The sequence below is a fragment of the Phymastichus coffea genome, unplaced genomic scaffold (genome assembly GCF_024137745.1).
Source record: "Phymastichus coffea isolate CEN01 unplaced genomic scaffold, Cenicafe_Pcof_1.1 PCOF00209, whole genome shotgun sequence".
Lineage (NCBI taxonomy): Eukaryota > Metazoa > Arthropoda > Insecta > Hymenoptera > Eulophidae > Phymastichus > Phymastichus coffea.
Window position 1 is genome coordinate 157,346 of NW_026707020.1, and position 23,269 is coordinate 180,614.

At 33.8% G+C, this 23,269-nt stretch overlaps 4 protein-coding genes across 13 annotated transcripts; 1 reads left to right on the forward strand and 3 right to left on the reverse strand.

Annotated features, from left to right (window-relative positions):
• Positions 1-103: 103 nt before the first annotated feature.
• On the forward strand, positions 104-8,726 carry LOC131674031 (dedicator of cytokinesis protein 9). Of its 2 annotated transcripts, none has more exons than XM_058952472.1 (26): positions 104-521; positions 593-709; positions 788-960; positions 1,019-1,097; positions 1,178-1,618; positions 1,703-2,355; positions 2,430-2,591; positions 2,671-2,750; positions 2,827-3,080; positions 3,163-3,404; positions 3,475-3,571; positions 3,645-4,016; positions 4,086-4,286; positions 4,356-4,502; positions 4,571-4,760; positions 4,834-5,015; positions 5,079-5,329; positions 5,397-5,825; positions 5,901-6,204; positions 6,279-6,438; positions 6,518-6,678; positions 6,758-7,087; positions 7,182-7,586; positions 7,671-8,031; positions 8,109-8,403; positions 8,475-8,726. In XM_058952472.1, exons 1-26 carry the CDS (start codon positions 423-425, stop codon positions 8,710-8,712), a joined length of 6,423 nt encoding a protein of 2,140 aa, XP_058808455.1. In that variant the 5' UTR covers positions 104-422; the 3' UTR covers positions 8,713-8,726. The 2 variants fall into 2 exon arrangements, with proteins under 2 accessions (XP_058808455.1, XP_058808456.1); XM_058952473.1 differs by having other exon boundaries at positions 5,400-5,825.
• A 284-nt stretch (positions 8,727-9,010) lies between these two features.
• LOC131674035 (queuosine 5'-phosphate N-glycosylase/hydrolase) lies at positions 9,011-14,068 on the reverse strand. Of its 4 annotated transcripts, XM_058952479.1 has the most exons (7): positions 11,192-11,888; positions 10,493-10,616; positions 10,184-10,405; positions 9,925-10,087; positions 9,718-9,831; positions 9,457-9,642; positions 9,011-9,374 (listed from the first exon to the last, which is right to left on the reverse strand). In XM_058952479.1, exons 2-7 carry the CDS (start codon positions 10,613-10,615, stop codon positions 9,136-9,138), a joined length of 1,047 nt encoding a protein of 348 aa, XP_058808462.1. In that variant the 5' UTR covers position 10,616; positions 11,192-11,888; the 3' UTR covers positions 9,011-9,135. The 4 variants fall into 4 exon arrangements, 1 of the variants encoding a protein (XP_058808462.1); XR_009302768.1 differs by lacking the exons at positions 9,011-9,374; positions 9,457-9,642; positions 9,718-9,831; positions 9,925-10,087 and adding an exon at positions 13,957-14,068 and having other exon boundaries at positions 10,267-10,405; positions 11,192-13,864; XR_009302770.1 differs by lacking the exons at positions 9,011-9,374; positions 9,457-9,642; positions 9,718-9,831; positions 9,925-10,087 and adding an exon at positions 12,619-14,040 and having other exon boundaries at positions 10,267-10,405; positions 11,192-12,534.
• A 1,835-nt stretch (positions 14,069-15,903) lies between these two features.
• LOC131674033 (uncharacterized) lies at positions 15,904-19,278 on the reverse strand. 3 transcript variants are annotated; one of them, XM_058952475.1, is made up of 4 exons: positions 18,747-19,278; positions 18,141-18,553; positions 17,851-18,068; positions 15,904-17,777 (listed from the first exon to the last, which is right to left on the reverse strand). In XM_058952475.1, the coding sequence occupies exons 1-4, from the start codon at positions 18,777-18,779 to the stop codon at positions 15,946-15,948; spliced, it is 2,496 nt and encodes an 831-aa protein (XP_058808458.1). In that variant the 5' UTR covers positions 18,780-19,278; the 3' UTR covers positions 15,904-15,945. The 3 variants fall into 3 exon arrangements, with proteins under 3 accessions (XP_058808458.1, XP_058808457.1, XP_058808459.1); XM_058952476.1 differs by having other exon boundaries at positions 17,252-17,477; positions 17,542-17,777; positions 17,851-18,553; XM_058952474.1 differs by having other exon boundaries at positions 17,851-18,553.
• Positions 19,279-20,657: 1,379 nt separating this feature from the next.
• Positions 20,658-22,836, reverse strand: LOC131674030 (vesicular glutamate transporter 2.1-like). 4 transcript variants are annotated; one of them, XM_058952469.1, is made up of 8 exons: positions 22,708-22,788; positions 22,453-22,642; positions 22,139-22,372; positions 21,780-22,082; positions 21,594-21,717; positions 21,237-21,513; positions 21,050-21,170; positions 20,658-20,981 (listed from the first exon to the last, which is right to left on the reverse strand). In XM_058952469.1, exons 1-8 carry the CDS (start codon positions 22,767-22,769, stop codon positions 20,802-20,804), a joined length of 1,491 nt encoding a protein of 496 aa, XP_058808452.1. In that variant the 5' UTR covers positions 22,770-22,788; the 3' UTR covers positions 20,658-20,801. The 4 variants fall into 4 exon arrangements, with proteins under 4 accessions (XP_058808452.1, XP_058808453.1, XP_058808451.1 ...); XM_058952470.1 differs by having other exon boundaries at positions 20,661-20,981; positions 22,550-22,639; positions 22,708-22,836; XM_058952468.1 differs by having other exon boundaries at positions 20,661-20,981; positions 22,468-22,642.
• Between the last annotated feature and the right edge of the window lie 433 nt (positions 22,837-23,269).

A 23,269-nucleotide genomic window follows, 5' to 3' on the forward strand; every position in this document is an offset into this window, starting at 1 on the left:
GTAACAGCGTTTGTCACCGTCTGATTGGCTCATTTTGCTCATAGCGTAAAAATAGAAAGCCGCATTGTAGACAGCGTAGCAAACTTCCTCACAGTCACTCAAAAGTAGTCACAACAAGTGTAATATCTATTCTATATATATGTGGATGCGGTTTGTTCACGGTGCATTTTAATTGAAGAATGTCGATTTACATCAATTGCCGTTTATATATATTGATACTGGTATCCACTTGATTCGCGCAGCAACGAGTGAGCTGCGTCGCCTTCGATAAATTGATATTATGGTCGTGGAGATGTGTGTGACAACACCAATTTAAATGTGATATCACGACTATAATGCGTCTACGCAAAGAATTTACGCTGTTAAGATATCGCCGTTTATTAAGATTTTGGTAAAAACGAATTTTTTCACTCGAAGGGAAAATGAGTGAGAGGAAATTCACACGAGCTTTAGGGAAACCCGGGATGGCTGCGCAGCTGCGGGAAACGGTTTCCCAGGTTGTTCGTGAAAGTGCTGTTCAGGTAATTGTTATTATTTAGTGGAAATGTAAATTTACTTTTGATAATCAGGTTTTTCTATTCCGAAACTTTAGAGCAAACTGCATTTAGTCGATCCTATTGACTTTGAAAGTTTTGTAACAGAAAATAAAACACTATTGCACAACGACAGTCAAAGAGAACTATTATTGTATCCTATAGATGATGTGAAGGTAAGTTAAATAATTGAAAAAACCTATTGGAAGCTTAAAATAGTATTATATCAAACTATAAGGTAATTTTTGTGATAGAATGCTAAACAACCTAGAGAATATCGCACAACTATCTGTACTGCTCCAACGAAAAGTCAATTGGAAGATGCAAATCTATTCACTAAAGAATGTATAAAGAGTTATTTTTCTGACTGGAATTTAATCCATTACAAGTACTCTGCTTACAGTGGGTCATACCTAGATCTACCTTAGTAAGTAAACTATACTTTTGGATTTCATAAAGATATTTATGATACTTTATTTTTTCAGTAATAGCAGAAAAATACTGAAAGATGAATCCAAGGATGAAGTGTATGAAATTGATGTGGAAGTTGATCAAGTTGATGAGGTAATAAAAATAACATGGTATTTATAATAAAAAAAATAATGTTTTTAATTTATTATTACAAGAATGTGTTATGTTTTTAGGATATTAATCATAAAAATGGCATTACAAAAGAAGGATATTTGATGAAAGGGCCTGAAGTTGGAGTTAGTGATCGTATTATGTTTTCAAACATTGGCTCAAAATCATTTAAAAAACGTTTTTGTCATCTGAGACAGCAAGTTGATGGAACTTATATTCTGGAATTTTGCAAAGATGAGAAAAAATCAGATGTTAAAATTGCTAACTTAGATTTTTGTACAGAAATTGTAAGAAATCAGAAGCGTGGAAAGTATTGTTTTGAATTAAAGATGAATGGTCCTCATAAGTCATATGTATTGGGTGCTGAAAACGAAGAAGAACTGCAAGATTGGATTACGAAGTTAAATACTGTTATACAACATTACAAGCAACAAGAAGAGACACAAGCAGCATTACTAGAAAAAACTAACGATAATATATCTACTTTGCCACAGGCTAATTATGTAAGGTTTTCAACTGTCTGAGTCATAAAATTTGTTAAGTATCTTTTATTTATCATTGTATAATATTTCAATTAATTTTTGCAGAATTATGGCACTTTGAAAGGACTAGAGCAAAGTATGAATCCACAATTAATAAAATATTCTCAAGAAACAGATACCAGTATTTCATTAGCAAGAAGGAAAAATCGTAAACTTATTTTTCAGATGTATTTACATACACAGCACGGTAATAAAAGCTCATTATTACAAGATAATGATATTAAGCCATACAAAGAACAATTCAATCAAAGAATATTAATAAAGTGTGAAAGTATCAAGTTTAAACTACTAGCACACATTGATGAAAAAGAATCTCTATGCCAAGTAGAACCTTACTTTGCAACATTAAGTATTTTCGATGCAAGAAATCACAGAAAATTAAGTGAAAATTTTTATTTTGACATCAATCATGAATCTTTGAATACTATTATACAAAATAAAAAACATGAGGAAAATTCATCAGATGATTATTCAGAATTTCCCGATGAATTAAAAAACATTCCAATATCTTGGCTTAACAGTGCTAAACAAGCTATATTTAATGTAAGCAATCCACATCCAGATATATTTCTTGTGGTAAGGATTGATAAGATTCTGCAAGGAAGTATTAATCAAACATGCGAACCTTATGTACGAGCTACAAAAGATCCTTCCTTAGGAATAAAAATACGTAAACAAGTTCAAGCTTATTCGCAAAGGTAAGTCTCATTGTATTTTTATGTGTTAGTTAATACAAATCATAAATTGCGCTACAATTATTGAATATTTTTAGAGTGGGAAATTACAAGATGCCTTTTGCTTGGTCAACTAGACCATTATTTAGACTATATAGTAATGAGTTAGATACTACATCAGATTTCTCAGTTATTTATCGTCAGGAAGGAAGCAAAATAAAAGACGAGGAATTGTTAAAGTTGCTTTCAGAATATAGAAAGTATGGCAAGCTTTTTGAACAGATATTTAAATTAAGCACTATCATAATGAGTTTGCTTTATTTTTAAACTTTATTTTAGGCCTGATAAATTGAACAAACTTACTGTAATACCAGGAACAATAAAAATAAACATTGAAGCAATTATACAAAACCCTGAAAGTAAGTTTTCTTCAAACACTTTTTGCCATGCCATCAAAAGTGTGTTCGAAATAATTAGCTAAAACTATTATTACAGATTCTTTAACAACAACTTTAGTACCCGTGAAACCGTTTCCAAAACCAACAACGTCTGATTTAACGCTAGAAATAGCTGAATTTGAAAGTTCATCTGAAAAGGATGTTCACCCATTTACCAGTTACATAAATCACCTCTTTGTATACCCCCAGAGTCTCATGTTTGATACCCAAAAGCTGTTCAATAGGGCAAGAAACATTGCATGTTGTATTGAAATTAGGGACAATGATATTCAGGAAACACAGTCATTAAAAGTAAGCTATACAGCTGATTTCTTTTGTTTTTTTCAAATATAGCATAAAGCTATAATGTAAGAAATTGTTTTCTTACTTTCAGTATATTTATGGTCGTCCTGGGGCTTCTTCTTTTGTGTCGAAAATTTGTTGTTCTGTTTTACATCATAATACAACTCCATCATGGTATGAAGAAGTAAAAATAAAATTACCATTGAAACTTCATACCAAGCATCACCTCCTCTTCACTTTTTACCATATAAGCTGTAACTTGAACAAGAAAAAAGAGAATGGTGTTGAAAACTGTCTTGGCTTTGCTTGGTTGCCTTTATTGTCGAAGGGCAGGTAAGAACAAAGAATTGATTAAAGATTCTATGTACATATAAAATAAGTTTTTACATTGTTAAACTTATAGGCTCACTTTGATCGAAGAAAGTAAAAGAGTTTTACCGATAGCTACCAATTTACCAGACGGCTACTTGTCAGTTCAACCTCTTGGTCTAGGAAAAGGCGTAAGTAGAATTTTTTATTGCTGTAACTTAGCTAAAAAACTAAAATCAACCAAAGTCTTCGTATAATTTTCAGAACGCCGGACCTGATATAATATGGATAGACTCTCAGAAGCCAATTTTCACTGTTACTATTCAAATCCATTCTACAGTTTTCACAAAAGATCTGCATTTACATAATCTCTTTGCACATGCTGAGAAAATCATGGATTCAATACCGATTTCTGTGCCTTCTGACTCGGAAAGCTGCAAGATATTGAAATCGGCGCATGCTATACAATTATCAACAGCAATATCATTTTTACCAACTATTTTCAATCAATTACTCACTTTACTCACATGCAATTTAACAGATGAAGTAGGTCAGTGCGCCGTTAGATTATTAATTCATCTTGTTAATTTTATTCATGAAGCTGGGCGTCAAGAAATTTTACTCGCTTACGTTAAGGTGAAATATACAAATTTCAAACTATAATATACAAAAGTACAATATTTAATTGAAATATTTTGTTTCCAGTATGTTTTCCTGTCGCCGACAAACAAGTCAAATAATACTTTAACTGTTCACGAACAGCTTGTCAAGTTCTTGCCGACATTATTTTTACCAAATAATATGGATCTAGTTTTATTGCATAAGTTTATGGTTCATTCGAGCTTATTTTTTGATATTATTGTTAAGAGTATGGCGCAGTATCTTCTATTTTCAGGAAGAATAAAAGTAAATTTATACAAATAGAAAATTTACGCAAATATAATTGTGATTATATTGACATATTATTTGTCGTAGATGCATCGAAGTGAACGATTCTCAAAACAATATCAGGAGAAAGTTGAGCTATTTGTTCAAGTAACATCATCACATTTGGCGAATAAATGCAAGGAAGTACCACATGAATCTCATGCGCTTAACAAAAGCTTAGCACAATTTTTAAAAGTAAAAGATTTATTGAAAGAAAAGTAATTTTTTTTCATAATATAAACTATTGATAATTTATTTTACAGCGCTGTCTTACTTTTATGGATCGCGGTTTGACTTTCAAGCTCATCAGTGCTTGCATTGATAAGTTTGCTGCCGGAAGTTCTCGTCTTATCAGTGATTTGAAATTTAATTTTCTTCAGATCATATGTACTCATGAACATTTTATTTCTTTCAATTTACCAATGACAAAGTTGATGAGTCCAACCAGATCAGGTATAAATATGATAAAATTAAAAAAATTATTTTTACATTCTCCTAACAATATTGTACGACGTCGGTTTTCCAGAACCAGTAAACGACGATTATTACTTATCGGAAAACTTCTGCAAATATCATTTTCTAGTCGGGCTGCTTTTGCAGCAAGTTAAAGTTTCGTTGGATGAAACTGTACCGTTACGTAAAGTCGCAGTTTCTATTTTGAGAGATTTATTGGCTAAACACGAGCTGGATGACAGATATCAAATCAATGTACGTTATTTTTCTTTTTTCTATAGCCCATAAATATTTCAACGAAAATGATATATTTCTTAGGGACGAATGAGCAGAATAGCATCGTTATACATACCATGGATAAGCATTTTATTAGAAAATTTTGATCGTTTAGAGTCTGTAAGTAACATGTTTGAAAATGAAATACAAGATTTGACCGATGCAATTTCTTTACGAACTCGCGGATCGATCTACATGGGATATCAAGACATTAACTCAAAATCTAATAGTAGATTAAGCGGTGTAAACAATATTTCCGCTTTATCTAGTACTCCAATAAAATTATCGCATAGGTAACTAATAATTTTAAATAAAATTTTCAAAACAGCGATTAAATTAAATATTCATGACGATCAATAGCAGGGGTTTGGTTCCAAGTGAAATAGAATCATCTCCAATAAGAAATTCCACCAGTATTCGAGATTCTACCTACTTAGCCGCTATTGCCGGCCATGGTATGGTCGATAGTCATTCTTGCAGTATTGAGTCTGATCTATCCAATACATCGACAGTAACTCAAATAAATAATATGCGTGGAAATAACATGGGAAATGGCGATTTGGTGATACTTAATGATGAGATGAAAGAGCACAAAGAACATTCGCGATCTGTGAACCTTTCCCGAGCATCTACTACTTCGCCGAGATGTGACAAATTCCAATCTTCGGAAGTTCAAGATCTACTGATATGCTTCATGTTCGTAGTGAAACATCTGGACGACAAACAGATAATTTCATACTGGCAACAGTGTACAGACATTGAGATTCAGAAATTTTTATCGATAATAGAGTGAGTAACTTTCTCATTTATTATAATTACTAGGAATGTTGATAAAAAGTATCTACAATTTCATTGGTTATACAGATTGAGCTTACATCATTTCAAGTATCAAGGTAGACGACAATCATCAGCCAATATTGTACAAGAGATAGGCAAACCAAAAACTACAAAATCCATGACATTGCCCGCAAGAATGTTTCCACCTGACTTTTCGAACGATAATTCGCCTGCCACTGGAACATTGCAACCTCAAAATACGACTGCTATTAGAGAAAATTTGTTGGAACATGACAGTGAAAAGCATTATTATAAAACGCAAGCTAATTTGTCTGTAGAAATTGGTCTTATTGTACTCGATTGTTTAGGATTGTTTTGTTTGAATTTTAAGGTCCCTAAATTTTTCGACTTAATTTTTTATGAATTGTATTGGCAAACCTTTTAATTGTAACTGAACTTTCATAGGATTTATTAGTAGAGGCCAATAGCAGTAATCCTATTACGCATCAGATAATTAATATATATTTGACATTTCTTCGACTTGGTCAGTCAGAAAATTTATATCATCATGTTTTCGCTGCTTTACGAGCTTTCTTGAATAATTATTCTATAACGTTGTTCCAAGGTAATAAAAATTTCATCACTTATTTCCTAATATTTAATTAATTGACAATTTGTCATTATACGTTAAAATTGTGTTGTAGGCAATGGAAAACTATGCGGACGATTGTGTTATGAATTATTGAGATGCTGCAACAGTAAACTTAGTTCGATCAGACAAGAATCATGCGCCTTGCTTTACCTACTCATGCGTAGTAATTTTGAATTTACTAGTAGAAAAGGATTGACAAGAGTACATCTTCAAGTAATATTATTTTATATACAGTTAACTATGTACACATTTGTATTGAAATAATGAGTTTAATAAACATTCATTATTTCAGGTGATGATTTCGGTATCACAAATGTTAGGAAATATTGTTGGATTGAATAATTTAAGATTCCAAGAGTCTTTATCGTTGATTAATAGTTATGCTTGTTCGGATAAAGTTATGAAAGGGACGAGCTTTCCTTTGGAAGTTCAAGATTTAAATAAAAGAATTAGAACAGTTTTGATGGCTACAGCACAAATGAAAGAGCATAATAATGATCCAGAAATGTTGCTTGATCTTAAACACAGTTTAGCCAATTCCTATGCTAGCACCCCGGAGTTGAGACACACATGGTTAGAGACTATGGCTCGTAATCACATGCGAGATGGAAACTATTCTGAAGTAAGTTAATTTATTGATTTTTTAGCAATTTATTAATTTATTTTCAATTATTTAAATAATAATTTTCTAAATTGTTGTACTCTTTAATACTCAGGCTGCCTGCTGTCAATTACATATTGCCGCTTTGATGGCCGAATACTTGAAATTGAATAAGCTGAACGATTGGGGCGCAGAAGCTTTTGAAAAGATTTCCAAAAATATTCCGAGAGATGAAAAAGGATTGAAACTCGACGCTGGCGTGCAGGATGTTCATTACAACGATCACGTTCTGTTAGAACAACTAGAATCTTGCGCTGAGCTTCTGGATAAAGCTGAAAGATTTGAATTACTTGGGCATTTATACCGTTTGATAATACCAATCTATGAAAAGAAGAGGAATTATCAAGCGCTTGCTAACTGTTACTCGCATTTAACGCAAGCTTATAACAAAGTGGTTCAAGTCAATAAAAATGGGAAAAGATTGCTTGGTCGTTATTACAAAGTAGCATTCTTCGGCTCGGTAAGTCTTTCATTCGTGAATGAAATTGTATTCGTTTTTAAAATTGTCAATCAGCTGGAATTTATTGTCTTTTCGTTAAATTAGGGATATTTTGAGCAAGAGCACGGTATTGAATATATTTATAAAGAGCCAAAATTGACAACGCTACCGGAAATATCCGAACGCCTGCGAAATTTATACGCTAAAAAATTTGGAGCTGAGAATGTAAAAATCATGATGGACTCGACATTCATTCAGATGTCGGATTTGGATCCTAAAATCGCCTACATTCAAGTTACATACGTTGTGCCATATTTCGACGACGTCGAACTTGAAAATCGTTTGACCGATTTCGAGCGTAATCATGACATATCGTGTTTCATGTTTGAAACTCCATTCACACAGGATGGAAATAGAACAACAGGCAAACCCGAAGATCAGTGGAAACGACGAACTATTGTCACAAGTATTAATTGATGCTATGGACTATTTAATTCTAGCATTATTTTTTGTTAACAATATTAATTTTTTAATTGATTGCAGCTGAATATTCGTTTCCGTATGCCAAAAAACGTATTCAAGTAATTCATAAAAAGATAATAGAATTAAGTCCAATACAAGTAGCTTTAGACGAGATGAGACAAAGAGTACAAGAATTACAAGACGTTGCCATAACTAGTGGTACGTGCGATGCTAAAAAGCTACAATTAAAACTTCAAGGCAGTATTTGCGTAACCGTAAACGCAGGTCCTCTGGCTTATGCTAATGCCTTTTTGAATCCTCCTAGTTCTGCACAGTATCCCGATGATTTAGTTCAAGAACTGAAAGATGTTTTCAAGTATATAATTAACTCAATAAGATTATTACATGCCTTTTGGAGAGATTTCTAATTTTTTAACTTCTTTGCAGAGAATTCGTAAAAATTTGTTACACAGCTCTTCAAATCAACAGCAAATTAATTAGCTGTGACCAACACGAATATCAAGAAGCATTACGTGAGAATTTTCAAAAGTTTTGTCAGAACCTATCGTCTATTTTGGGTGAACCAGTGTGGCCTAACGAGAATATTATAAGCTTTAAACGCAACAGTGCCGCTCTATTCAATGCCATAAGCGGTACAACAAGTAGTCACTCGAGTACAGCATAATGTCAAGACTGATTTTTCCACATTAAGTACCACGTTAAGTTCGGTGTATGACAAGGCAAAAAAGTAAATCTATTTTTTACTAACAACTTTCGATGCACTATAACAAAGCATAGATAGGCTAAGTCCTCATTACTGCATGGACAAATTCTGTACGTTACGCACTTCGTATATATTTGTGTTCAACTTTGTAATTCAGAAAATTATTCCTTATTTTCTATTTTAGTCATCAATATATATAAAAATTTTATAAGAATGTACAAAAATTTTATAACTTTTAAACTATTGTTTATAAGAAATACAAAAATACAATATTACATGCGTCACAATTACCTTCTTATCGATAGTACTTTTCTCAATTGTTATGTGCATTTTTTATTGACGAAAAATTTAATACTTTGGAAATGTTCTTAACTTTTAATTAATTTAATAGAATATAGTTCGCGTTTTGTGATACGGTACTGTCTCTAATTCTTTAGCATATTTTCTTCTGTAGTCCCATAGAAAGTGATCAACAAGTATGGAATTGCAGTCTAATCCACGTAAATCTGAAGTTGTATCATTTTCAATTAAATATCTAGTTTCTTTGACAACTCTTTCCACTGCTTCGATTGAACAGCCTCTAATTTCTATTTCCTCCTCACTGCCATGAGGTAGTTCATCTTCTACAAATGGAATATAGTTCAAACTTGAAAGTTATTTCAATCATACCTTAAACAGCTTCAAAGTTTTCAGGTTAGCACTCACCAGATAATAATTTTTCCATTAATGAGTGACTGTATTCCATTGTTCCGTAATGTAAAAGTACTTGCGGTACTCTATAGTCAGGGAACATTGTAATATAATCAATATCTTTGAATTCTCCAAGATCTTTTCCATTGAAACAAGCCCAGATATCTCCAATTAAAATTTGTGCTCTCTTATAGAAAGAAACTTGAAGACAAAAACAATCGTTAATTTTGTAAATTATTTCATTTTCTTTGAGTCGAAAATATTGAAAAAAAATACCTCTTTGATTTTTGTACACAGCTTCATCGCGAAAACATGGAAAATCGGTAACGATGAACTTCAACAATTTTTCTGCCGAGTTGTTGCAAGCTTTCACGCATTCTTTAAATGTACCTGGAATATCAGAATATTATATAACATCATCAGAACATTATATAAATCACGCATTATATAAGTCACTCCAAGTATTTTGTGTGTAATATTTACCATTATATTTGTCTAGCAGAACTCGTCCGATTTCGTTTAAATTTTCGACTCTTTTCTTCATTAAAGGAGTTTCCGCGCTATCCTCATCTGGACGTAAAATACGGCGTACTTCTTCTTCAGTTACTTTAGATAAAAATGCAGCATCAGTTATTGGAACTCCTTCCTATGAATAATTTTTTTTTTAAATAATTATTGTTGATATTATAAAGTAAATTTAATTGAAAAACATTGTCATACATGAGTATTAACGTGGTCATACCTCGACTGCCCTTTTGATTGCAGCGCACAATGCAAAGTAACCGGATTGTCCATTGACTTTCCACTTTTTCGGTAGCAATGCCTTGTCACTCCAGAAACAAAAATTCAATGAATCTAAAACTAATAGCCAATCAAAGACCTTCCGATCATGTGGCGATGGATGAAGAGAATGTTGAGAAAAGTTTTTGATGCTTATACGGCCATTTTTTAAGTTTTCTAATATCTAAAAATAAATATTTTGATGGTACTTTTGTGTTTATTTGCGTTGAATGTTTATTTTTTTGTAATATTGAAATAATTAGTAGTTTACCTCACTCGCGAGTTCTTTGACTCCTTCAGTTTTGACAAAAACGTTTGATGCTGATTGAGCAATGAATTTCCCAGATTCTCTGGGCATCAAAACCAAAGAAGTTATTTTGTCCATTGTTGACATTCTATAAATAATTTAAAATATTCAATGATAGAATATTCACTATTAATTAATTTTATTGATAATTTGTTCATAATAGATAACATTGACTGAATTAAACAATTACATTAATATAAAGTTCATAAAAATCAGACTAGTTATAAATAATATTTAAGATTCTTGTATTTTTTGAGTAATAATTAACTTGCTTCAACAAACGTTAATCAGTTATATTGAAATAATATATACTGAACGGAACAAATTTTACGTTAAATATTAATTAACTATAATAAAAATTCGTTTCAGTACAATGAAAAACAATTACAAAAATCGATTATCAGGTATTATACTTTATGAACTGTTTAAATAGGTAATGGAGGTTATAGCAGGAAAAAGGTGAATGTTTAAATATTCTTGCTAATAAATTATCAACAAGTTTGTTTTTCGAAGAATAATTTAGTTGGAAATAATTGACTTGTATGTCCTTGACTGACATTATTTGCTATTAAACGTTGGTTTGTTTTTTGTATGGTAATACTTTTTATCAACAATCTATAATAAATATTCTATAGTGTATCACAAGTTCGTTTACATACTTACAAATCGAATAATGAAGGATGTTTAACGTTGAATCGACGAAACAAATGATTTATTTAATATCAAAGTAACAGTTTGCCCACGTGTTCATGTCTATAACACGTACTGTTTACATTGGTCAACCTTTGTATGATTCGCCGGCGGAATTCATCAATTAGAAATTTGAACCAATCAAACGATTATAACGGGAATAAAATTAACGGTTGTTTCGTTCTAATAATAAATAATTTAAAAATAACTAATTCGGATTTTTACATATTATTTTTATTACCAAAAATTGCAAAGTATTTAGTCACAGCATTGAATAAATGTACTATAGGAAGAATAAAATATTTTCAAATCTATATCATTTATAATATCTAGAATGATTATCTTAGCAAACATGAACATGAATTTGCCACATAGAAAAATATTTTAGGTGTAATATTTTCTGCTAATTTGATGTATAAATTTTTTAAACTACGTAGACATTGATGGCACTTGTAGGAAAATTCGTTATTATAGAACTACACATATTAATTGAGTTCAAAATTTAAAGCTTGCATTTTTATGTTGTAAGCTAGAGTTTCTATATTCAGGATGTTTCTTGTTAAGTTGCATAATATACATAGTTAGATTTTTTGTATAATACTAAAAGAAAGATTCAGAAATAAGCTTCAACATTTTGGAATGCAGAGGACCATATATTTATTTACTTCTATAGTCTTCTTCGTATTATGCATTACCCATTGCTTTTTGTTCATTCCATACTCGTAATAGTTCACCTGGATCACTATAACCGTGCGAACTAATAACATACTTGTAATTGTATTTTGTATATTCTTTTTTATAGAAATGGAATTCTCCGCAATGGAATGGTTCTATATCAGCCTTCTTGGCAACAAGCCCCAAAAATATATCATCAAACTTGAAATGTTTGGTGTATATACTAGCATAGTAAAGATCTAATAGAGCTTCTTTTGACACTATGTAAGCTCCTGCAGTTACATAGGGTGGCCACATGTGGTATGGATATTCTTTCAATGAAATATACCATTTTGAAGTTCTGTGTCTATGTGGTGCTGAAACAAATACATAGCCAGCAAACAGTCTTACATCTTCTGGCAATTCAAAATCAAATACTTGTCGCTTCTTTATATTTTTGTAATTTTCTTTGTTATTTGTTTTCATTCTAGCACTCTTTTCAATTTTGTTCCTTAATTTGGTATGTCCTATATCTAATTTGTTTATTTCATTACTTAAATTGTTTGTCTGAATCCTACCTTTATCTACTTGATTGTCGTAGAGTATTGTAGAGTTATATGTAGCAGATCTTTTTGGCCTATCTTTCAAGTGTGCAACATCTCCTGTAAAAAAAATAAACAAATGAACAAATTTTGTTACTTTTACAAGGCTCATATGTAATTTTAAAAAAGAATATTGACACTCACTAAATTTTAAAGAGTCTGTCAAGTACTCGGGATACAAAGTTGGATTTCTAACAAATCTTAAAATATTTTTTACAGATACATACATATCATCATCAACAAACATATAAAATTTAGAATTAGAGCAATAGTTTACTGCCCAATTAAAGCCCATCATAGTTTTGATGGTATTATTGAAGTATGAATCAATATAATCAATTTGGACAATATCCTGATACTTGACTGCTTCTGTATTAATCCTTGTTCGTAGTTCATCATCATTTTCATGAGTACCCAACAGAAAAACAGTTTTTATAGAGACATCAGAAAATCTTTTCTCAAATCCCCATGAATGTCTAATTGCCATTCTTCTATTAAAATTTTCAACGGCTGATTTAACTAATAATACTAAACGTAATGGATGAAAACTTCTTCTTATACATGTGTCTTTTATGTCATGGATGTAGCTATAATTGTATATATTGATAGGAGGCACACTTGGTTTCTTATTATGTCTTAAAGCAACAACAAATTCATGAATATCACCTTCATATGGATAACTGAATTTTTCATCATATGATAATTCAAACATGTGAGTGAAAACTCCAAAAAAATCTAATAAGAAAATTATGCTAAATCCTATACAGACATGTTTCAGTTTTATTCTTGACAACCTTTGTAAAATCATTTGAAAGAATGATCTTAATAAACAATACATGTTACTGCAATATATTAACTAATTCTCTCTATTCTTTATTATCGTTCATAATCTGAAAAAAGTGTAAGTGCTATAAGAACATTATTGAGTTAAGTTATTGTATAGAATGTTAACTGTATTAAATTTATTAGTTTCAGAGTAATATTAATTGATGTGATTAGTTTAAACTGATATTTGTATTTGTAGATATCTCATTTCTTACTAAAATAGTAATGAAGTTTACTAATAAAGGTTAGTGTTATTGGTTTTTTCCATTGGAAAAATGTCTATGAAAATTAGTTTTTCAATCAATTAGCAATAAAAATGTACGAAACAATGAATGAGAAATAAATATATAACTGAATAATTCAAAGTAAATCTAAAGGAAGGTTATCTTTTCTCGTTAATTCTACAACACAGATTATTTATGACAAAATCTTGGCACTTCGTACCATATCAATTTGCTCAGCTCTGAAGTATCTTATTAGAAAATGTATTTTTATATTCACATATTTATTAAGTTACTCTATATTCTCAATTATTTTCATACCGTTTCCATTAGAACTGACTAACCTAAGTAAAAAGAAAAATCATTGTTTACATCTCACGTCTACACGGCAAGTGACGCAGCAACTGTGCGCAATGTGTTCTGTTATATAGAAAACCTTAAAATGAAGCGTAGGTTTTATTTCAAATTTCTTGTAATGTGCGTCAAAATACCCTGCTATTGATCTAACATTCAAGGAGGTTTCGTATAATATATACATCAATAAGAAGACATCGGACGTCGTCGGAAAGAAGTGTATACCGTGGTGAAAACGTATAATCTAATTATTTATTTTCCACTAATAATGATAATACAGCAGATTTATACGTTTTATCATTGCTCGCATTATATTATGCGCAATCACGAAAGATCTGGACGTGTAATGAAACAAATGATTAATTTCTTCACCCCAATAATCTCGATACACGTCCGCGATTATGTCCGTTGTCCGACATCCGCTGCAGAGATTCCCAATTCAATATAGGCTGTTTATTTCTTCGAATTATCTGTTCACGGAGTTATTACTCTAATGCACAAAAATCTATTTAAAAAAGAAACATCTATTTATATAAGAAACTTAAGCTCGTTGAGTTTAACTTTAGAATCGCCAAATAATAATGAACCGTTATTGTTGTATAAAATAAATAAGCTACATTACTGTCACATAACTTAAAGTTCAAGCGATTGTTCTACGCGTTATTTTTACTAAAACTATATTTCTATAACTTTCGAGTTGATGGATTGCGATAAATTTATAAAAAAGTACAGCCGTCGGTGTTACGCTTGTTTTTTTGAAATGTTTAGTCTTGTTCATTTCTGCGTTGCAGACTGATTATCTGCGATTCTTGATTTCCATCAACTTCGAAGCCGGAGACTGCCCGTGATTGCTTTTCCCCAGAAGCGAAAATCCCAAATATAAGGGCCCCAATGAAGTAAACTGCGCTGGATATCAGAAAGACCTTTTGCCATTCTTCCGGCGTCTAAAAGGATACGGCCAATGGAAAGTAAGACAAGCTTCGCGACGAAAGTGAGGGAAAGCGAGGGCTTACTTTATTCCGCACGATGTAACCAGTGATGAGCGGGTATAATGAGTATATATACATATTTATACACACACACACACACACACATATATATATATATATATCGAAATGCTAGTATTATATGACTCATAAGTAAGATTAATTGTACTAAATATACAAATAGCTGCGATTGCACAATTTGTCAAAACAAGTCATTGATCTTACCTTGTTATAATGATTACAGAGATAGGCGATGATGTTCAAGTTCAATACGTAAACGAATACAATGGAAAAAATATTTCTATGAGTAATATGGTAGCCTCGACATCTCTCATTGTCAAAGAAAGCAAGGTCGATTCCGAGGCGAAGATCCACGTTAACTAAATAAGTTAAGTTATTGCACGATTAGTAATAAATCAATTTAGATTAGAATATAAGCTTATTGAATGTTTTTATTAAAATTTTTATACTCTACACAAATAAATTCTGATATTCTTTACAAAAGTCAAGGCTTTATTATTCTATAAGTTTATATATCGTTACATAATTACTTCGAATTTGCACTTCGAAGAAATAATTCCTCATTTGTTTCTTGATATTATTGAAGATTTTATTAAAATATTGTTGACATATTACAGTGTAGAAGATTTGATATGTCTGCCTTGCAGAAGTAGTTGTGCAAATTTTGGATAGTTGCGACTTTTTAACCTATACTTCGAAAAATTGTGAAAAAATCTTTGAGAATCACTTCGAACAAGTAAATTTAGTATCACTAATATAAATATATTTATATAAATTTTTAAATGTTATTTAAAAATACTATTACAAAATAGACAGATCCTAGGTATACCTCATCGATTTTCTTCATTTAATAAAATTTAATAATTAAGTTTTATATAAAATTTTTATAAAAGTTTTATATAAAATTTCACATTGAGCTGTGATATATCTCACATGCATCATATCATGTAATAATAACAACATTTAATGACAACTACTTTAGTGAATTATGAAAATAATATAGTGAAACGATATTACATCTTATTATACTAATTATATGCATGATACTTATGATATATAGTTTATTACTTATGTGTACATACCAAGTATTTCTGGAAGGCATGCAAATATTTTTCGGATTCAGTTAATTCACATCTATACATTGCTATAATAATTTTAATCAAATACCCCTCATTATTAGGATTGAACATTCTGATGCATCGTGGTGTAATTTGTTGGAAATTGATGTTAATTACGATCCACAAGAATTTCATCGCTAATACAAAAGTAAACGTTTTCAAATGACTTGGCATTCCGAGTTTTTGCACCATATTCGTGGAAATTACGACTAGTTTATAAAATATAATATCTTTTTTCGCGAAAATTTGTATATCGTTTAGTATACCATGTAAATATTTTGTTAAATCAATTATATTGCAATCCAAGAGGCCTGGATATTTGAAAAAGAACTCACTCAATTCTGCTTTACATAGTTCAATCATTTCTATGGACAATTGTTTTACTACATTTAACATAGAGCCATTCGAATTCAACGCGTCTTGTATAAGTATTTTTAACATGTCACATGGTAAATTCATAACTTCTAAAGGATCTACTATAATCATATCTTCGTATATTAGTTGTGAATCCGTATTCTTAGATTCGGAATTAGAACCCTGCATTTCCTTGGCAAATTTGCTTGAACCTGACTTCCAGTTATGAAAAGCACGGATCCATTCTTTTGTATTGGTTACGATATACTGGTTAGTCTCTTGTACAACTTTCACGAATAAATCTTGGTTCGCCTCCAAGAACATAGAAGCACGCGGATAATTAAGACGAAAGTTGATTTTTATCACATCCCAAACAAAATTTAAAAGATCTTCAACCAAATTATTTATAATATCTTCATATGTGTAAGAATCATTTTTCATTGTCCTGATAATAGATTTCATCGTGTCTATCACCAATTTGGTAATTAATGATTTCGCTGTCATAAATTTTATATCGTTTTCGAAATTAACGCTGATTGGTATAGATCCGTTTAGGTACTCTGAATTTTCAATACAAAAATCGCGAACGAGAGTCAGTCTAGATATCAGTGGCTTTGCCGATACAAATGAATTATTAGAAGTTGAAGGCTTGCTTGTATATTGATCCCCTTTTGTCGCTTGCTTTATCAAACTTACAATATTCTCCTTGGACATTGAAGTAAAGGTGGAAGGACTCACGAGAGATACACCATTTATTTGGATCTGGCCATCGGTAAATGACAATTGTGTGTTGGTAGAAGCAAAGAGCTTACGATTTTTAACTAAAATTGCGAAAAATTCATCTTTATTGCTGATTTTCGTTAAGGATTTGATTATTTGTCCATTTCTAGAAACTTCATCGGATATATTGGCTCCTGTATTTCGCACCAAACGACGGAATTCTCTTCTGTGTCTGTTACTACGAAGACTTTCTTCAAAATCCTTCAAAATTTGATTTTGGTCTGATTTAATAATGTTTGATGCAAATCTCATATTTACAGCAGAGTTGCAAATAAATAAAATATGAGCAGTCCAGAAGAATACATCTTTGACGGATATTTCTCCGTTTTCTTTATACTGTTGAACTAGATGCATAGAGTTATATCCAAAACTAATGGAATTTACAGAAAGATTGCTGATCATAATTACATCATGGGTGATTTGAGCACCTTTACTAATAGAAGTTCCGGTACGTATTGCTTTAGAAAGCAGAGCAGATCCACCGCTAGCAGCTAGGCCCAGAGCACTGCCTACAGCTCCAAACCAAGCTGGCATTGCTTGCTTATTCCTAACATCGATAGACTGTCCATGAGTCTTTCTATCTATTAATTCATTTACTGCTCTACTACCTCCCCATACTCCTGATATTACTCCTCCAACAGCACCTAAAAATACAGTTTTAATATTTTTATATACATGTCTCAGTACACAGATAATATAAAATAACATAAAAATTACCTGCTATGGCAATTGGTGCAGTTATAGGATTGAATATAGCAGCAACTCCAATTCCAACAGTTCCAATACTGGCAAGAGTACTTACAGCGTCAATAGCATTTATTATTTTTTTGTTTTTATTATTATTATGTATTTCAACCCATACAGGACATGATGTTTCACACCATGTCTCTTTTAAATTTCCTTGATAAAATCCATCCTTTGGAACTATCATCATACTAGTTGGCATATTATTATTTTGCAAAAATTGTCTCCAACTTTTATAAAATCGTGCCTCATTGTCAACATACCAATTTTCATAAGTAAGTATACCATTTTTCTTTATACATTTTTGTACTTTAAAAATTGGATGGATAACTATTTGTTCATTCAATTTGGACTCATCACAATAGCGCAATGATGTTTCATCATAAATACAAATGTACAATACACTACATAGCACCTCTTTTTTATTAGTTATTTGTGTACCATGCTTAACAATTTGATCATAAATTGACTCTATTACAGTCATAGCTTGTTCTTCATAAGCATAATAATCACTTATAAGATATCGACAGTCGACATCAATTTTTGGTGGACCATACAAGGCATAACCGATATATTTTTTTAGATATATATGCTCATCAAGACCATAACTGTTCCAATCACTGCTAAGTTCATAAAAATTTTGTTGATATTTTACTGCTGACCAATAAATAGCTGCCTGAAAATGTTTTTAAATATTATTTAAAAATACTATCCAGTAAATGCACAGACATACACAGGACGTACACAGGATAGAAAAAGGAAACAAGATTTATAATGTATTGTACAATGACATGCTGTGCATAAAATGTATATAAATTTTCACATTCATAAAATGAAATATCTAATGTCAATCAATAAAATTGTCTCACCTTGAGGTTGTCAATTTTAATTCTCTCCATCATGTAAACGTTTATGAGTTGTTCAACTGTTGATTAAGTATAAAGTAAGGTAATGACTATAAAACAATTTTGAGACTTTTTAAGCCCAATATTTATCTATCTTTTCACGGAAGCTTAATAGTAAGAAACTAGTTGGAAACTAGCAATCAATAAACGAGGCTCGACAATGCACGAAAATATCGTTTGATGTTTTAAAATCACTGCAGGCAAAGATAAACCTCTTCCTGCTTTAGTTTAGTGCGATTTTTTATCATACAGGCCCCGGACATTTTATCACATAGGTACATACGGATGCGGACGGATATGGACGCGAAGCGCAATTCTAGTAACATCACTAAAAATATCTAGTTTGATTATTTAGTACCAACACTACCGGTAGTGAGCAAAAGTAACTGTTGTTTAAAACTGTAGCGCCGAACGTACCACCAGACCAAAAATTATTTATTTGGATTTTGTAGATGGTACAAATTAAGAAGAAGACATTCATAATCTTTTACATTAAAATTCCACGATTTTTCCGCTGAGAAAAGAAATTTTCCGCAGTGCGGAATACACGAAATTAGAATCGTCGAATTAGACTACGAAAATAATTTTTCCTCAATATTTTCGATGGGTTCAAATTCCAAAATAACTATTTTTCGACTGTTATTGGTTAAGCATGGCTGGTGGTGTATTTTGTTTTTAGAAATAATTATTTTTCCTATCAGAGTTTTCTACTCTATCATCCGAGAATCAGCTGTTTTTGAGGAGTTTAAGAACACATGTTAACTTAGGACTTTGTATATTAACATGTCTAATCAAATTTTAGGGTGTAAAAATTACAATAACACTATTTTCTGTTAGTAAAATTTACGGTAGAGCTAGAAATATATTTTTTTCTTAAGAAATAAAAGATTTTCCTGTAAAATTTATCAATATTACAATTACACAAAAAACATTGTATTATTCAAATTCTACAGAGGTACAAATTAGTTTTATGTATTTTTTAGATGGTACAAATTAAGAAGAAGGCATTCATATATATATATTTTTTCAAATCGCATATTTCTCTGCTGGAAGATAGATTTTCCGCCGCGCATGCGCAGTAATACGTTAATTTGAATTGCTAATCTACCCTACGAAAATCTTTTTTTTCTCTATTTTTAGGGAGGGTAGAAATTCTAAAAAAGCATTTTTCTGATGGTACAAATTAAAATGAAACTAGTGGTATTTTTTTCTTTTATGATATCAATCATTTTTCTGCCAGGAGTATGAGTTTTCCGCAATATCGTTTTTTTCGCTTTTTTTCAAAATTTTGGGGGGGTACAAATTCCAAAGAATGAATTTTCGGGTGGTACAAATTAAGACGAAGCTAATGGTATATATATTTTTTTTAAATCAATCATTTTTCTGCCAGGGTCGTTTCGATCCGTATCCGTCCGCATTCATACGTAGCTATGGGACCGGGGTCTATGTGACCGGGGCCTTAGTCGTGATGTGATTTTTCTAGTTATTTCGATTTTCTATTACTAAATCAATGCTTTAACTATGATGGCAAGTAAGTAGTATTCTTCTAAGTGGCACTCAAAGAATTTTGTTATCATCACAGGAGGGTACAAATTAAAATATTTGTTTTTACATTTAATGTAGATTACCAGGTATACCTTTGAGTGGTTTTTTCTCCGGAACTGCAACATTTTCTCGCCAAGAGAATAGATCTTTAAGCAGATGATTGTCAGTCTTTTCTCCGCTTTTCAGATGAATACAAATTATAAAATATTTTTTTTTCCAATGGTACAATTAGTTTCAAGTCCATTAACATTTTTTTTTCGTTCAATTTAAGTATTTTTGCGCCGTAATAAAAATTTTTAAATAAATTTACTCCAAAATCATAATTTTTTACCACTCTACGCTGACAGCACTTACATGTGTAAGATTGCTGTACGAAAATGTTATTTTTCTTGATAAATAGGAGGGGTACAAAAAGAAAATTTAGACAATTTTGAATAGTATAAATAGAAATAAAGCTATTTACATGATTATTGTTTAGTCTTGTTCATTTCTGCAGTGCAGACTGATTATCTGCGCTTCTTGATTTCCATCAACTTCGTTGCCGGAGACTGCCCATGGTTGCTTTTCCCCAGAAGCGAAAATCCCAAATATCAGCGCCCCAATGAAGTAAACTGCGCTGGATATCAGAAAGACCTTTTGCCATTCTTCTGGCGTCTAAAAGGATACGGCCAATGGAAAGTAAGACGAGCTTTGCGACGAAGTGAGGGAAAGCGAGGGCTTACTTTATTCCGCACGATGTAACCAGTAATGAGCGGGCTCAGGATGCCAGGAAGCGTAGCGACCGTCTGGCCAATGCCCATTATAACGCTAGCGTGCTTCGGGGCGATATCCAAATAATTAACGCTGTTGAAAAAGTCGAGAAATGGGTGTTTGTCTGGATGTCGAAGCAAGCCAACTGGGACTACGTACCTGAATCCGGACCAAGCGAAGCCGCCGAGGCCGACGGCTATCGTGATGCAGGTGACTGCTGCGACAGGCGTGAGCGTGTACGCAGTACAGGCCATAAAAATGGTCTGGCAGACGAAGGCCCCGCAATTGAAGATCTTGCGCACTTGGGTGGTGCTGCAAACGTTGCGCGAGCGCAGGTTGTCCGCCAGCTGGCCGGACAACTGGAGAACCAGCGCCATGACGAGGTAGGGCAGCGCCGACAGCAGTCCAGCCTTCTCGAGTTCGAAGTCGAGCACGTCTGCGAGAGGCAAAACGGAGGCCGGCCGGTCGCTGTACTCGGCGAACCGGGACCGAGCGCCGAGGCGGGCGGCTGCTTACCGCTCACGAACGTCGGCAGCTGCGTGAGCATCGTGTAGAAGCCCCAGTTCTCGCTGAAGTGAGCCGCCACGATCGCCCAGACCGCCGGCGACAGGAGCATCGCCGTCCACGGGTGCGACACCCTCTGCCGAGACAAGCGGCGTCCATTCGTGTTCGTTGCAGGTCGCGGACTTGACCGCGCGGTACCTCGTTCTTGCTGGATCCCAGCGTGTACTTGATGTATTCCAGCTCGGCACGGCTGATGCGCGGATCATCGTCCGGGTGGTCCCTGACGAGGATCGTCCAGAGCACGTACCAGAGCAGTCCGACGGCCCCGGATCCGTAAAACACGCTCGGCCAGCCGAGCCTCTCGGCCATCGTCCCGCAGACGGGCATCGCGAACACCGTGCCCACGAAGCTGCCCGAGAACGCCAGCGTGGCCAGCTTGGAGCGCTCCAGTGGCGGGGCCCAGTTGGCCCAGATCGCGTGGATGCACGGGTACGTCACGCCCTGCGTGCAGAAAGCCGCGCGTTCATCCACGTGTCCACCTCGACGAGCTGCCATACTTCGCAGATCCCCTCGACGATGCGCACGGCCACGAACAGGTACACGCTGCATCTGGCTATCGGCGGGCTGACCACGCTGAACAGGGCCGTCACGGCGATCCCGAATCCGAAGACTCGTTTGCCGCCGACGCGGGATGCGAGCCACCCGCCGAGGAGTTGCGTGCTCATGTAGCCGTAGAAGAAGGAGCTCAGCACGAGGCCCCGCAGCCTCGAGTCCCACTCGAACTCGGCTCCCTGTTGCCGAACGACGCGAACAAATTTACGCATGGCCAGTGCCGACCGCGTGCCCGCGGAGCCGAAGCTCGAAAGGCGACGCTCGTGTGACGGACTTGGCCACTGCTGTCGTCGGTCAGAGTGCGATTAGCGGTCATCTTCACGATGGCCACGCTCAAATTCACGCGAAGAACGTACGACACGAAGAAGCCAAAGAACGCCAGCACGCCGACCACGTATCTTCGCTTTCTCCAGAACCGCCATGTGGATTCCTCGATGGGGACGCTGCTGCTATAACAGTTCGACGGTACCCTCGAATATTACGTCGCGGCTATACCAAACCACCAACTACTCACTCGCCGCGCCTTGCTTCCGTCCAGTTGTCCAATATTTTAGCCATTTCCACCTTTTCTGGCATTGCCACGGCCCAGTGAACTTCCGACAGATCGTAAAGACGGGACGACGAGCTTCGCGTTCCGATGTCAAGTGAGTCGAGATCAATGCGTACCGGTTGGTCGTTCGGTTAACACCTTGTGTACTTGCAAGCAAACTTATGTAATCGCGACGAGAAAAACTGCATCTTTCGCAGATACACGCTTTTTGCTTAAACCGCAATGATTATTTTTCGCTTTCCTTTCATTCGGAATTGAATGGACGATTAGCACGCTTACGCGCTAATGGATTGCGCGAATACACGCAAAAGGCAACAACAGCCGACGTAAGGTGGATCCATCGACCAGAAACATATTTTTCCAACGCGATTCAGTTCGAATCGAGATCTAGCCTCGAAAGAAATTCTCGATATTCTTTTTCCATTTCAATGCAATTGGATGCAATTGCGCAACAGTAAAAACGCGAACTTTGCGCGCTTACGTTGTCCTTGATTTAATCGAACCGCGTCGGAATATGAAATGTCGA